The sequence below is a fragment of the Caloenas nicobarica genome, chromosome 1, assembly GCF_036013445.1.
Source record: "Caloenas nicobarica isolate bCalNic1 chromosome 1, bCalNic1.hap1, whole genome shotgun sequence".
Taxonomy (NCBI): domain Eukaryota; kingdom Metazoa; phylum Chordata; class Aves; order Columbiformes; family Columbidae; genus Caloenas; species Caloenas nicobarica.
The window spans coordinates 880,073-894,998 of NC_088245.1; the positions used below are offsets into that span (position 1 = coordinate 880,073).

Here is a 14,926-nt window from a genome sequence, read left to right on the forward strand (position 1 = left end):
TTTGCTGTGGAGCTCTCGTGTTGGCAGAGCGGCGCTGTGCACTCACCAGGAGAGCTGCTGAGCCGGGCAGGGGACAGCGTGGGGTGACAATGTGACAGTGGCAGCAGGAGGGAGAGGCCCCGGGACGCAGGTTTGCAGGGATGGACGTGGCAGGGGACGAGGGAAGTGACTGTCCCGCTCTGCTCTGCGCTGCTGTGGCCTTACCTGGGGCACTGTGTGCAGCGGCTGAGGACACAGGATAGAAAGGATAAAAAGCTGCTGGAGAGTGTCCAGGGGAGGCCACGAAGTTGGTGAAGGGTTTGGAGGGGAAGCCGTGTGAGGAGCGGCTGAAGTCCCTGGGTTTGTTCAGCCTGGAGGAGACTGAGGACAGAGCTCATGGGGCTGCAGCTTCAGCAGCGGAGCAGGAGGGGCAGGGCTGAGCTCTTCTCTCTGTGACAGTGACAGAACCCAGGGAACGGCAGAAGATGTGCCAGGGAGGGTCAGTTGGACATGAGGAAAAGGTTCTTCACCCAGAGGTGCTGGACACTGGAACAGGCTCCCCAGGGAGGTGTCCCGGCCCCAACCTGACAGTGTTCAAGAAGAGACTGGACACCGTCCTCAGACACACGGTGTGACCTGTGGGGTGTCCTGTGCAGGGACAGGAGTTGGACTCGATGACCCTCGTGGGTCCCTTCCAACCCAGGACATTCTGCAATTCTGTGATTCTACCAGCCACATGTATATGCTGAGGAAATAGAGAAAAATCCCTTGAGGCTTCGAAACCCAGGGGGAGTCCTTGGGCCGCTGGCTGGAATTACCCACCAGCCCTGGGAGGGTGTTTGGAAAGTCCCCAGAAACCCGTAAAACCATGTTTGGAGCTGCCTGAAGCGGGTGTTGGTGCAGCCAGGGCTGGTGTTTTGCAGGGCCGGCCCCCAGGGAGCAGTGTCACCTCCTGGGGCAGCACCCGTGTCCTGTCACTGTCCTCCTGCTGTCCGAGCTGCTCCTGCTGTCCCTGCGGAGAGGAGGGGAAGGCGCCTGCCCAGGTCCCCCTCTGCAGAGGGGACAGGAGCCTGGGGTGGTTTAACTCCAGCTGACAACTAAGCCCCACGCAGCCGCTCACTCACTCCCCGCCGGTGGGATGGGGGAGAGAATCGGAAGGGTAAAAGTGAGAAACTTGTGGGTTGAGATAAAGACAGTTTAGTAAGTAAAGCAGAAGCTGCGCACACAAGCAAAGCAAAATGAGGAATTCATCCCCTGCTTCCCATCGCAGGCAGGTGTTCAGCTGTCCCCTGGACAGCAGGGGCGTGTCACGTGTGACAGTGGCTTGGGAAGACAGACACCATCACTCCAAACCTCCTCACTTCCTCCTCCTTCCCCCAGGTTTTATTTCTGAGCATGACACCCTACCCTGTGGGGTGTCCCTGGGGTCAGCTGAGGTCAGCTGTCCCCAGCGTGTCCCCTCCCAGCTCCCTGTGCCCCTGGCACAACACGAGGAGCTGAAAAGTCCTTGACTGCTCAGCAACAACTAAAACATCAGCACGTTATCGACATCATTCTCATTAGAAATCCAAACGCAGCACTATACTGAGAAAAAAAATTAACATTATCCCAGCCAAAACCAGGGCAGAGCCTCTGGCCGGCGCTCGCCGCACGCCCCGGGAGCTGCGGGTGCTGGGGAAGATGCCCAGCGCCGTGTCCCTAAATCCTCCATAGGTGAAGTGCTGCCACCCTGAGCTCCCTGTCCCCGCAGCCGGTACCCAGCACTGTCGGTACCCGGTGATTTGCGTTCTCATCCTCCAGCCCGCCGAACACCCGGCCCCACGGCAATGCTGGGGGACGAGGGGCAGCTTGGCCCCCCTGACCACCATCCCTGCCCTCTCTTGCAGTTCTGCCAGCCCAGCGGCTGGCAGCTCTTCACCGAGAGGAACCCCCCCACCTTCTTCGTGGCCGTGCTGACCGACATCAACTCGGAGCGGCATTACTGCGCCTGCTTCACCTTCTGGGAGGCTGTGGAGAGTGCACAGGTACCGGTGCTGGGAGGGCTGGGCAGCGGCACTGGGCTGCCTTTGGCGTTGGCCGGTGGTTCCTGCTCTGCCCGTGTCCGGGGAACCCTGGCCCCAGTGTCAGAGGTTGGGGAGAGGGAGGATCAGCCTGTTTGTGACCCTGGGCCCTGGCTGACGTGTTTCTCTCCAGCCTCAGAGCCACCCCAGGAATGGCGAGGAGGAGGAAGAGGAGTCGTCGTCTCCAGTTCAACCCGCGCAGCTCTTTGCTCCCAAGAGCTTGGTGCTGGTGTCACGGCTGGACCACGCCGAGGTGTTCAGGGTGAGTGTGAAACGCGCTGGGGCGGGGGGAGCAGGGCCCCTGCTCGGAAGGGGAGCAACGTGAGTGAAGAGTTTTTGGTTCTGGGAGTGACCAGGAGGCACGTAGTTGCTGCCAGGAGCAGGAGCACCCTGGCACAGCACCCGTGGGAGAGCCACCCGTCCCACCATCCCGATCCAGCCCCACGAGCCGGGTCAGCAGCTGCGCGTTGAACCTGAATGGCAAACCGGGGACGTGGCGGCTGGCGGCCTTGACCCGGTTTTGTTCACAGAAAACCTGTGAAGAACAGCCTGTTCCTGCAGGAGCGTTTATCTTTGCCATCTCTATTTTCTTTACGCGCGCTGCATTATGTGGCTGTAAAAGGTTTGTGAGGGCACGGGTTGCGAGATTGTCTTTACAAACGGCCTCGGTGCGTATTGTGTCCGGGGCTCTGCTGGGGGCGGGTGGGCGGCCCCCCTGGGCTGCTCCCTTGGTCCCGGGCAGGGACGGGGACTCTCCCTTAGCTTGCCCGGGCGCTGGGCTCGCAGGAGGGCAGCGTTCTCCATCAGGCCAGGCCGTGTCCTTCCCTTTTCCCCTCCCACGGCGAGGATGTCGCCTCTGGGCTCCGTTCTGTTCTTGAACCTCACGTTTGCAGCCAGCTCTGTGAATGGGAGCACATGTTGTTCCCTTGGGGCGTTCAGCCACAGCAGGCTCCAGGCATTAATAACTGTCAGGGTGGAAATATCACTATATCCCTCTGTTCTCTGGCCTGGAGCTGCTTCAAACAGCAGAAACTTGGGGCCTTGCAGACTCACACCCCAAACCAGGTCACTGAGGTTGGAGGCAGCTCTGGAGGTACCTGGTCCAGCCTTGGTCGAGCAGGGTGTCCAGGAGATCATCCAGTTGGGTTTTGAGTCATTCTGAGGATGGAGGCTGCGCAACTCATGGGGAACCTGTGCCAGTGCTCAACCACCCTCCCAGGAAAAAAGTCTGTATACTGGGATATTTTATGGGGAAAGTTGCCTGAGATGAAGTCAAGCCCGTCTGTCTGGCAGGTGATGTTAAAGTGTTGGCTCCTTCCCAGCACGGGCGCATACGAGTAGAAATGAGCCTGGATCATCAACACGTTTCCCTCATTGCAAACAGTTGCATCGTGTAGTTGTCCTCACACCTGGGATGGCCTTCCATGGAGCTGAAATTCTCTAAAACGCAGGAGCTGTTTGTTTTCTCAAGCCCGCGAGAGCAGAGCGAGGTTGGCCGGGCTGCAGCGGCTGCCGCTCTCCTGCTGGGCCAAAGCTGGTCGAGCTGCTGGCTCTGGGGACAACAGGGTGACACGAGCCAGCGGTGTTCCCGGTGGCCGATGGTGCCCGGGGTGTGAGGAAGAGTGTGGGCAGCAGGGCAGGGAGGTTGTTCCTCCCCCTCTGCTCTGCCCTGGGGAGGCCCCGTCTGCAGAACTGGGGCCAGTGCTGGGCTCCCCAGTTCGAGAAGGACAAGGAGTCACTGGGGACAGTCCAGGGAGGGACTGCTCATCCTCCCTGGCTGGTTCGTTAGGAGGCCCAGTCACGTCGGCATTGCGCATTTGGCTGCCTGATTTCAGTGCTCGGTTGCTTGAATTATTCACCTCGGTGAGTTCTGAGGAACAGAGGAGCGACAAGAGCTCTACAGGCCTGTTGATCCGGGCCATTTCTCCCTTAGCTGTGACACAAACCCCAAAATGTCGCTGGGTGTCCCCAAGAGGTCTCTGAGCATGGAGCTTCTCTTCTTCTCCTCCTGTCTCCTCCTGTCTCCTCCTTTCCCTTCTTCTCCTTCATGACCTTGCTCCTCACTCTGTTACTTGAGTGAGCAGGAGCTGCCCAGCCCGTTCTCTCCAAAGCTGCAGTATTTTTGTTCTCTCTTCTCACTGACACAGGGGGATGGTTGCAGTTTAAAAAAACAAACAAACAAACACCCGGGGGGTGCCTTGAAAACAAATTCCTCAAATTCTGTATTCATCTGTGTATTATAGCTCGTGTCGAGTGCTGTCCTGTGCTCGTGCCCTCCAGCTGCCTCTGGGCTGGAGCTGGTCTTGCTTCCCAAACAGAGCAGAATGGACTATTTCAGCTGGAAGGGCCCTACACTGGCCATCCAGAGCATTAACCAGCAGTTAAAGGTGGTGTGAAGGGCACTGTCCAAGCGCTGGGCAGATGGCGAGCAGAGCGGGGCCCAGCCGGGTGTCCCGGCCAGACCTCGATGGAGACCTGGGCTCCTTCCCATCCGTCACGTGGGGTTTTTGTGAGACTTGATGTGAATCTGCAGGGAGCGGGGTGCTCAGGGGGTGCTGCGAAGCCCGGCTGTTCTCAGGCACCTCTGCCCGGGGAGGTTTGGAACCCCCCCTGCTGCTCCTGCTGAGCTCTGGCCCAGGGACACGTTTGGGATGGTGCTGGTGGGCTCGGCGCTGCTGGCTGGCGGCAAACCAAGCCCTTGCTAATTACCCTCTCCTGCTGATGAAGAGTCACTGTGGCAGGTCTGGGGGGAAGACCTTGAGCACTGGAACCAAGAGTGGGGCAAGTATAAAGTCTTGCATGTGGGTAGGAACAACCCCAGGTTCCAGTATAAGTTGGGGAACGACCTATTGGAGAGCAGTGTAGGGGAAAGGGACCTGGGGGTCCTGGGGACAGCAGGGTGACCATGAGCCAGCACTGGGCCCTTGTGGCCGGGAAGGGCAATGGGACCTGGGGGGGATTAGAAGGGGGTGGTCAGTAGGTCAGGGAGGTTCTCCTGCCCCTCTGCTCTGCCCTGGTGAGACCTCATCTGGAATATTGTGTCCAGTTCTGGGCCCCTCAGTTCCAGCAGGACAGGGAACTGCTGGAGAGAGTCCAGCGCAGCCATGAAGATGCTGGAGGGAGTGGAGCATCTCCCGGGTGAGGAAAGGCTGAGGAGCTGGGGCTCTGGAGCTGGAGGAGACTGAGGGGCGACCTCATTAATGGTTATAAACACATAAAGGGTGAGTGTCAGGAGGATGGAGCCAGGCTCTTCTGGGTGACAACCAGTGATAGGACAAAGGGCGATGGGTACAAACTGGAACACAGGAGGTTCCAGTTAAATATGAGAAGAAACTTCTTCCCGGTGAGGGTGGCAGAGCCTGGCCCAGGCTGCCCAGGGAGGTTGTGGAGTCTCCTTCTCTGCAGACATTCCAACCCGCCTGGACACCTTCCTGTGTAACCTCAGCTGGGTGTTCCTGCTCCGGCGGGGGGATTGCACTGGATGAGCTTTCGAGGTCCCTTCCGACCCCTGACATTCTGTGATTCTGTGAAGAGGTGGCTGTCACAGCCTGGTGACAAGCCTGGTGACAAGCTCTGGGAGCCCCTCCGTGTGACAGGGCTCCCCAGCTGCACCCCGGTGCTCAGCTGTGCTGTGCTTCCCTCTCCAGAACAGCCTGGGCTTGATCTACACCATCTACGTGGACGGCCTGAGCGTGTCCCTGGAGAACGTCATCGGGAACCTGCTGACGTGCACCATCCCCATCACCGGGGGAGCGCAGGTGGGTGCCTGGCCCCTTCCCCCCTGCCTCCCGCTGCTCCTGCTTCCCGAGCGGGATGTTCGCTGGGCTCTGTCTGGTTTTGCTGCGCTGGGGTGAGCTGGGCAAGGCTGGTTTGGCCGTGGGCAGAGCCCGGCTCACTGCACCGCTGCCGGAGGAGCCACCGCAGGGCACGGCTGTGTGGCTGGTGCGGGCAGCGCCTTCCCAAGCGCTTAAGGGTAGAAACAACAAACCTCTTCTGTGGTTTGGAGCCGCTCAGCTCCAGATCAGCTGAGAAGATCTTGCTGCTTCGCTTCGCTGCAGCTTGCCGTGACCGGGCAGCTTGGTCTGGGCCCTTGTCCCCTCCAGGAGGGAGCGCGGGGTGACTTGACCACCAGCTGCTTTACGTAGTCACCGATGGGTCTGTGCAAACAATCGCCACGGTCTCTGGTCACGCCTGCATCGGGGAGGTCCCGCTGCTCCGCTCAGGCCTGTCCGATTGCCTGAGGAGCTGCTCAGAGCCGAGTGGTCACGGGCCACTTGTGCGAGCAGGGACGGGTCAGCTCCGGGGACACCGGCCAGGCCAGGCCGGCGTTTGCCGGCTGAGTAGCCTGGAGCTCTGTCCTCACAGCACGGCCGGTGCCTGGCGTAGCCTCCATCTCCCATGGACAGGGCTTGAGGAGCAGCAGCCTCGCGGGTGCCCAGGGCTGGGTCCGTCAGAGAACCCTCCCGTTGTCCCTCGGAGCCGCGTGTGCCTCCAGCCGGGCCCGGTCCCGGTCCCCTCCTGTGACCGCAGGTGGGTGAGGACGGGCTGGTGGAGCTGGCTGGGACATGACAGGAGTGGAGAGAGCCCAGCCGGACCCTGGGGCGGGAGGCGTTTGGAGATGTCAGCAAAACGTCCTGGAGCTTTTCTGCCACGCTAACGCCTGGAACGCAGCCGTGGATGGGTGCTTGTCTCCTCCAGTGGCTTCCCCTTCAGCTGAGCTCTGCTCCCCTCGCCAAAAAATACCGTCACCTTCTCTCACCCAAGTGGAGGATCCTTCGCAGGGCCGGGCAGCACCACAGGTCCCTGCAGACAGAGGTTTCTCCCCCCACCACAGCTGTGACCCTGCAGGAAGGTGCTGCCTTGAACCTATGTCTGCGCAGGCTGCTCGGGCAGGCGCTTTCTGCTGGGCAGGAGCAGCACCCCTTGGGCTGTGTCGTGGCCATCAGAGGGAAAAGAAGAAATTGCTGGCCCTGAGGGTGGTGAGAGCCTGTCCCAGGTTGGCCAGAGAGGTGGTAGATGAACCCTCCCTGGACACATCCCAGGCCAGGCTGGACGGGGCTCTGAGCAACCTGAGCTGGTGCAGATGTCCCTGCTTATTGCTCGTAATGGTCCCTTCCCACCCAAACCATCCTGTGATTCTGTGACAGGTTTGGTGCTTCCCCTGATAACCCAGAGCGACGCATCCCTGGGGGGGCCCACAGTGCTCCCACTGTTTGCAGGAGCAGCACAGGTGCCATCCTGTCCCATCCTCTGGAGCAGAGATCAGGGTGCTGCCCGCACCCAGGGCTGTGCCTCCGGGCTGGGTGTCCCGGGTTTGCTCTGTCCAAGGCGAGCGCAGGAGTGTCCCTGTGGAGCTCCTGGACCTGTCCCACCGCAGCTGGTCCCTCCCCAGGGGACACGTACGTGGCAGCACGGGCCAGGAGAGGCTGTTGGCACCAGGGCGGCCTCACTGAACAGCGCTTTGGGGCACAATTGTTGGTCACCTCCCGGTTGTGGCAGGGTGGCTCTGTGCTGTGGGAACAAGCAGTGTGCTCCAGGGAGGACAGTTTGGTGGCACTTCCCTCCCCATGCTCCACCTGTTCTCCCGCTTTGTCCCATCGCTCTTTCCCAGTGTCGTAGCTCTTGCTCCTGCCTCATGTATGTGTGTGCGTGTGCGCATCTCCTCTCCACGGTGCTGTCCCTGCTTGTCGCTGGCCTCAGCCCGTGTTGTCACTCCCGTTGTCCCGCTGTCCCTGTGTGTCTCTAACTGACTGTGCTATCTCTGTCTGTCTCTATCTCAGCCTGACACGGAGGACGAAGCAGCGGTACGCACACCTTTTCTTTCGTTGGGCCTGTCTCCTCGTTAGCCACTGCGCTTTTATTGTCCCCAAAGGTGGCACGTGGTGCAGCGGCGGGGCCTGGGCTTGGCTCCTCAGGGGCACCCTGCGGTGTCCGTGTGTCTGCGTGTGGCACAGAGGGGCAGTGGGGACGTGTCCCCGGGCCTGGGCAGGGTGGGATCCCGCAGCGCAGCCGCCCGGCTCTGCACTCTGCACCCCCACGAGCGCTGCCCTGGGGCTGTGACAGCACGGTGGCCCCCACTGGGACACCTGGGCAGGGTGTCAGTTCTGCTGTGCCAGGACGGCGCGTTCAGGAGCAGATTTCTGGTGCTTACAGGGGCCTCGGCTCTTGCGGCTGCTGGGGGCTGAGGGGGGAGGTGGGTTATGGTGAAACCTGCGATTGCGGAGGAGTCCAGTGGAGAGACACAGAGATGCTGAGGGGTCTGGAGCATCTTTGTGCCGAGGAAAGGCTGAGAGAGCTGGGGCTGCTGAGCTGGAGAAGAGAAGCTGAGAGGGGTCTGATCAATGGGCTCAATATCTCCGGGTGGGTGTCAGAGGATGGAGCAGACTCTGGTCAGTGGGGCCCAACGCCAGGGTGAGGGGCAACGGGCACAGACTGAAACACGGGAGGGTCCGTGTGAACAGGAGGAGAAACTTGTTTGCTGGGAGGTGCCAGAGCCTGGAGGAGGCTGCCCAGAGCGGGTGTGGAGTCTCCTTCTCTGAGACATTCAAACCCCCTGGGATCCTGTGCGATCTGCTCTGTGACCCTGCGTGAGCAGGTGGGCTGGGGATCCACAGAGCTCCTGCAGCCCCCCCAGCCCGGGGTGCTGGGAGGGTTTTCCCTAGAGAGGTGCAGAAAGAGGAGAAGAGGGGCAGCGATCAGGTCCTGTTCCAGGTTCTGCAGCCTGGATACACTGGGGACATCCAGGCCTCCCCATGCCACTGGGAATGAGCTTAGGTCTGAGTAAATATTGTATTGGAGAAGCAGCAATGAGACTGTCCCAGCCCTTCTCCCAGGAGCTGTCAGGGCCCGTGCACGCTGCCTGGACCACGGGAGCAGCTGCAGCGCCGGGGCTGCTCCTTTGGCAGCACTGGCCAGGCACGGCACAGGGGGCAGCTCCCCCCAGCTGTGGGGTCCTGGGGAACCTCGTGTGCCACGTCACAGACCTGGGGGCTTGTGCCACCTGGGGGCAGTTTTGAGCCCCTCACACCAAGAAAGGCCTTGAGGTGCTGGAGCGAGTTGAGAGAAGGGAACGGAGCTGGGGAAGGGGCTGGAGCACAAGTGTGATGGGAGCGGCTGAGGGAGCTGGGTGTTCAGCTGGAGAACAGGAGCTGAGGGGAGACCTTCTGATCTCTGACCTGCCTGAAAGGAGCTTGGAGCCAGGGGGGGTCGGGCTCTGCTCCCCAGGAACAAGCGCCAGGAGCAGAGGAAACGGCCTCAAGTTGCGCTGGGGAGGTTGAGGTTGGATCTGGGGACCAATTTCTTCCCCAAAGGGCTGTGGGGCATTGGAACAGGCTGCCCAGGGCAGTGCTGGAGTCACCATCCCTGGAGGGGTTGGACAGACGGAGATGAGGTTCTCAGGACATGGGGCAGTGCCAGGGGTTGGGGAACAGTTGGACTTGATGATCTGGAGGGTCTTTTCCAACCAAAATGATTCTGTGATTCTATCAGCCGTCAAGGAGCTGCTTGTGCTGGCCGAGACCACCATTTGTTTCGTCAGGACTCGTTCCTGCCCTCAGCCCCTGGCCCCAGCCAAGCACACGACGTGTGTTGTTGCAGGATGCTCACCCCTCATCCTGCAGCAGCCGTGCTGCTGTGCCGTGGCCGGACACGCTGCCGTGATGGGTACAACTGTTGTGCTGAGGGCATGGTCACCCTGGCCCTGTGTACTGGGGGGACTGGGGGTGTCACTGGCTTGGTGAGGTGACTGCCTTCCCCTGGGTGCTTGTGCTCGGCCCTTGCTTGTGCAGACACTCAGTGACTGAGTGTGTTTTCTCTTGCAGAGGACGATCTCTCTGGGAGCTGGGGACAGGCAGGTGATCCAGACCCCTATCAACGACTCACTCCCCGTCAGCAGCTGCAGCGTGGCCCTGCTCTTCCGCCAGCTCGGTGAGACTCGTCCCCGTGCCTCCTCCTCACCGGGGCTGCTGCCCGAGCCAGCTGACCGGCCGCTGGCTGGAGTTCCCTGCACGCCGCTTCGCACTGCGCGTCGCAGCCTGGCGGGTCAGCTCAGGGCTCTGCTCCAGCCGCAGCCGCCTCGGATTGAGCCCCCCGACCCCGCTTTGCCTTCCCCAAGAGGGCAGGAGATGGGCAGCTCTGCCCACCCGGGCACAGGGATGTGGCCACATCTCATGGGGAGCAGCCTGGGTGGTGGGAGGGGGCGCCTGGAGGAAGGAGGGAGATCCAGGCCAGACATGAGGAGGAAATTGTTGCCTCTGCAGATGGTGAGAGCCTGGCCCAGGTTCCCAGAGAGGTGGTGGCTGAACCATCCCTGGAGACATCCCAGGCCAGGCTGGACGGGGCTCTGAGCAACCTGAGCTGGTGCAGATGTCCCTGCTCATGGCAGGGGGGGCACTGGGGGAGCTGGGAAGGGCCCTTCAACCCAAACCATCCTGCGATTCTATGAGGTGCTGCCCTTGCCCTTGTGCCTCCAATTGAAGGACACTGGTGCTCAGCAGTTCGCCTGAGCACCTCTCTGAAGGGGAGTTCCTTGGGGAGCACATACCTGGGTGACCCCAAAGAGCCACTTTGAGGATGTTGAGCTCCTCTGTTGTGCAGAACTTGTGGGTGGGCAGTGGGATCCAGCCTGGGGGGGAATTCGCGGTCTCTGCTGGGAGTGTGGGGGGAACCCTGATTTCTGAGCACTCTCTCCCCCTCTCCCAGGCATCACCAATGTGCTGTATCTCTTCTGTGCGGCGCTCACCGAGCACAAGATCCTGTTTCTCTCCAGCAGTTACCAGCGGCTCACTGATGCCTGCCGGGCTCTCCTGGCGCTGATGTTCCCCCTCAAGTACAGGTGAGGGAACCTCACGGCTCCCCAAGTCCCCCAGCGCCCCGACAGCAGCCTGGAGTGCCCATTGAGCCCGTCCTGCCTGCCCCTTGCCCCATGCCCTCACTGCCTTCTGGTTTCACAGCCATGTTCCTGGTAATGAGCTGTGGTTTTGGTGCTGCTGGCAAAGGTGCGGGTGGATGAATGCCCGCAGGCCTTGGTGGTGCTAAAATCCCCTTTCCTGAAGCCTTTGGCGTGCACAGCAACATAATTCCAGAGTGTCCCCGGCAGCGAAGGGCTGTGAACCTTCCACCCCTGCCTCCCTCCTCCCCAGGGCAAAGCCGGGCTCTAGCACTTGGAGCAGGGAGCGAGGCCTTAGCAGTGGCTGTGGCTCTGGGAACCACTGGCACACACAGTTTCTAGCCGCAGTGGCCCTTGGCAGATGGATACAAGCCCGTCAGGCTATGGCACATGGTCCGATGGTGTGTGGGGGGAGCCCTTTTCCCTTCTCTCAGCAGTGCTGCAGCCTGTGCAGAGCACAGAGCCTCGGTGCACCGTGTCTGCTGGCATCTCTCCATCCCAGCCTCGGTGCACCGTGTCTGCCGGCATCTCTCCATCCCAGCCTCGGTGCACCGTGTCTGCCGGCATCTCTCCATCCCAGCCTCGGTGCACCGTGTCTGCCGGCATCTCTCCATCCCAGCCTCGGTGAACCATGTGCCCCAGCAGCCCTGCATCCCACCCCGGGCACAGAGTCCCACTGGACGGGGATGCTGGACGCTGGGAGCCTTCCAGCGAGTGATGCTGTGAATTCTGCCCACCCTGGAAAGGGAGACACACGTACAGGGCTTTTGTTGGCGGCTGGTGGTGGCCAAGCCACCGTGGTGACTCCTGCGGGGCCCCGGCACCCCACTCGCCCCAGTCTCAGTGACCTGGGGATGCTGTGACTAGCTGGGCCAGAGAGGGGACACTGGTCACAGACTGGCCGTTACTGGGGCTGTTTGCACATCTCCTGAGTGGGATAGCAGGGATAGACGGGCCCTTGTTACCGCTGGATCCTGTTGCGCTGTTTCCACGCCGACCTGCCATACCCCCAGGCTGCAGAAAGGCTGTTTGTATTCCGCAGAAAGCTTTTTTTTTTGGAGTTAAATGGCTCTGCTGGAAACCTTTCCCTCAGTCAGGCTTGGTTTGTAGCTCCAGGGCCAGAAAGCTATCACAGTCACTGTCTGCGAGCACTCAGAAACTTTGCACAGCTGTATGGCACGTACTGTGTGAGGGGCCGAGGGTGCCAGGGGGAGGCCAGGCGTCCTGGGGACAGTCACCCCGCAGCGGGGACAGGGCTCAGCCGGCTGCAGCGATGCTCTGTCTCGGTTGCAGTTTCACGTATGTGCCCATCCTGCCCGCGCAGCTGCTGGAGGTCCTGAGCACCCCAACGCCCTTCATCATCGGCGTCCACTCCATCTTCCAGTCGGAGACGCAGGAGCTGGTGAGACGCCGTGTGCCGGGGCAGGGGCGGTGCGCGGGTGATGCCGGGGCCATTGCCGACCGGCTGAGCGGCAAACATTGGCCGGGGGGTGCCCGAGGCCGCGGGCTGAGCACACCAGCCTGGGCTGCGATCCCCATGTGCCGCAAGGCCACGCAGGGCTGGCCAGGCCGCGGTGTCAGGGCTGCAGAGCTGGCACAGAACGGCCGGGGTGCACCCGGGATCGGGTTTGGAACCTTGCTGGCAGTGCAGGTCTGAGGGGCTGTGCTGGCGCTTCAGGCATCAGTTCCGAAAGTGAATTAAATCAAAGCATAATGAATCATAGAATGTCCTGAGTTGGAAGGGACCCACAAGGATCATGGAGTCCAACTCCTGTCCCTGCCCAGGACAACCCCACGGTTCACACCGTGTGTCTGAGGACGTTGTCCAGTCTCTTCTTGAACACTGTCAGGTTGGGGCCGGGACACCTCCCTGGGGAGCCTGTTCCAGTGTCCAGCACCTCTGGGTGAAGAACCTTTTCCTCATGTCCAACTGACCCTCCCTGGCACATCTTCTGCCGTTCCCTGGGTTCTGTCACTGTCACAGAGAGAAGAGCTCAGCCCGGCCCCTCCTGCTCCCCTGCTGAAGCTGCAGCCCCATGAGCTCTGCCCTCCCTCTCCTCTTCTCCAGGCTGAACAAACCCAGGGACTTGGGCCGTTCCTCACACGGCTTCCCCTCCAAACCCCTCACCAGCTTTTTGGCCCTAAATGAGTCTGATGTGAACTGGAGCGAGGTTCGGTGCAGCCCTCTGCAGACCCTGCACTGTGCCGTGGTGGCTGGGCAGGACGGGCTCCGTGCCGGGCCAGGGTTTGTGCTCTGCTTGAGAGCTGGGCTGGTGAGATGCGAGGGGTTGGATGCCACAAAGTCCCTCCTGCCAGGCTGGCCCACCCCGACCTTTGCTGCAGGAGTGATGGGATCCCTCATAGCTTGGGCTTGGTGACAGTGGATGGGAGAAAATAACTACTGAGCGCTATAGGGAACTCACAGAGAAGGAGGGGGGACTTGCCGTTCCCAAACGCGCTCCCTGGGCTGGCTGCCCCCTCGCTGCCCGTCGCCCCGGGAGGTGTGGGAGGGTGTCGGGAAGCCCGGCCTTGCCTCACGCCTGTCCTGCCACTTCCAGTTGGATGTTGTTATCGCAGACCTGGATGGCGGGACGGTGAATGTCCCCGAGTGCGTGCACATCTCCCTGCTCCCCGAGCCGCTGCTCCAGCAGACACGGGAAGCCCTCTCCATGGTAAGTGCCGCCGCCTTTCCCTGTCCCAGGGTGTGAACACCTCGGGAGAGACACACAATCCCAAGGGAATGGGAACGGAGCAGCGGGGGCTCCTCTGGTAGCAGAGGTCCGTGTCTCGCGGTCCCACTCACCCCCTTGCACGACATCCTTCCTGATCCTGGTGGCCTCTGGCCGTGGCAGTGCCGGAGGGGGCTGGTTCTTCCCGAGGTTTCTGGGAACCCAGCGCTGGCTCCTGGCCCATGCGCAGGAAGCAGCTGTGTCCCTGGAGCTTTTTTCTGGCCCCTCACTTGTTCCTGGAGGTCACCGGCTGTGCAGAGCAGGCCCAGGACGGCCGTGCCAAACGAACGATGTACAGCTTGGATTCTGCTCCTTGGCCATGGTGAGCGGCGGGGCTGGTTCTGCCGCAGCCCCGCGGTGCTGAGCCCCCAGCCCCCCGCAGTGTGAGGCTCCCCCTCCCCGCTGCCCTCAGCCTGTCCTGGGGTCCGTGCTTGGGGCAGCGGGGTATGACGGGGAGGGGTCATAGAATCACAGAATCATTTTGGTTGGAAAAGCCCCTCCAGATCATGGAGTCCAACCATAACCCACCCCTGGCACTGCCCCATGTCCTGAGAACCTCATCTCCGTCTGTCCAACCCCTCCAGGGATGGTGACTCCAGCACTGCCCTGGGCAGCCTGTTCCAATGCCCCACAGCCCTTTGGGGAAGAAATTGGTCCCCAGATCCAACCTCAACCTCCCCTGGTGCAACTTAGGGCCATTTCCTCTGCTCCTGGCGCTTGTTCCTGGGGAGCAGAGCCCGACCCCCCCTGGCTCCAAGCTCCTGTTTGTCACTGTCCTGGCTGTACCAGCGTCTTTTCTGGTACAAGACACTCTAAGAAGCAGACTCCCACTTACAATCATAGAACCATAGAATGTCCTGAGTTGGAAGGGACCCACAAGGCTCATCAAGTCCAGCTCCTGTCCCTGCACAGGACACCCCACAGGTCACACCGTGTGTCTGAGGACGTTGTCCAGTCTCTTCTTGAACACTGTCAGGTTGGGGCCGGGACACCTCCCTGGGGAGCCTGTTCAGTGTCCAGCACCTCTGGGTGAAGAACCTTTTCCTCATGTCCAACTGACCCTCCCTGGCACATCTTCTGCCGTTCCCTGGGTTCTGTCACTGTCACAGAGAGAAGAGCTCAGCCCTGCCCCTCCTGCTCCCCTGCTGAAGCTGCAGCCCCATGAGCTCTGCCCTCAGTCTCCTCTTCTCCAGGCTGAACAAACCCAGGGACTTCAGCCGCTCCTCACGCGGCTTCCCCTCTAAACCCTTCACCAAGGGTCAGGCCCTGGC

At 61.2% G+C, this 14,926-nt stretch overlaps 1 protein-coding gene across 5 annotated transcripts in view; it reads left to right on the forward strand.

Moving 5' to 3' along the window:
* The window catches only part of SBF1 (SET binding factor 1), an 83,615-nt gene that overhangs the window by 43,877 nt on the left and 24,812 nt on the right, over window positions 1–14,926 (forward strand). For all 5 annotated transcript variants that reach the window (XM_065627012.1, XM_065627014.1, XM_065627015.1 and 2 more), the window contains exons 3-9: window positions 1,866–2,003; window positions 2,173–2,301; window positions 5,687–5,797; window positions 9,860–9,965; window positions 10,740–10,872; window positions 12,220–12,328; window positions 13,485–13,598. In XM_065627012.1, the coding sequence (XP_065483084.1) occupies window positions 1,866–2,003; window positions 2,173–2,301; window positions 5,687–5,797; window positions 9,860–9,965; window positions 10,740–10,872; window positions 12,220–12,328; window positions 13,485–13,598 (840 nt within the window). The remainder of the gene's footprint in view (window positions 1–1,865; window positions 2,004–2,172; window positions 2,302–5,686; window positions 5,798–9,859; window positions 9,966–10,739; window positions 10,873–12,219; window positions 12,329–13,484; window positions 13,599–14,926) is intronic.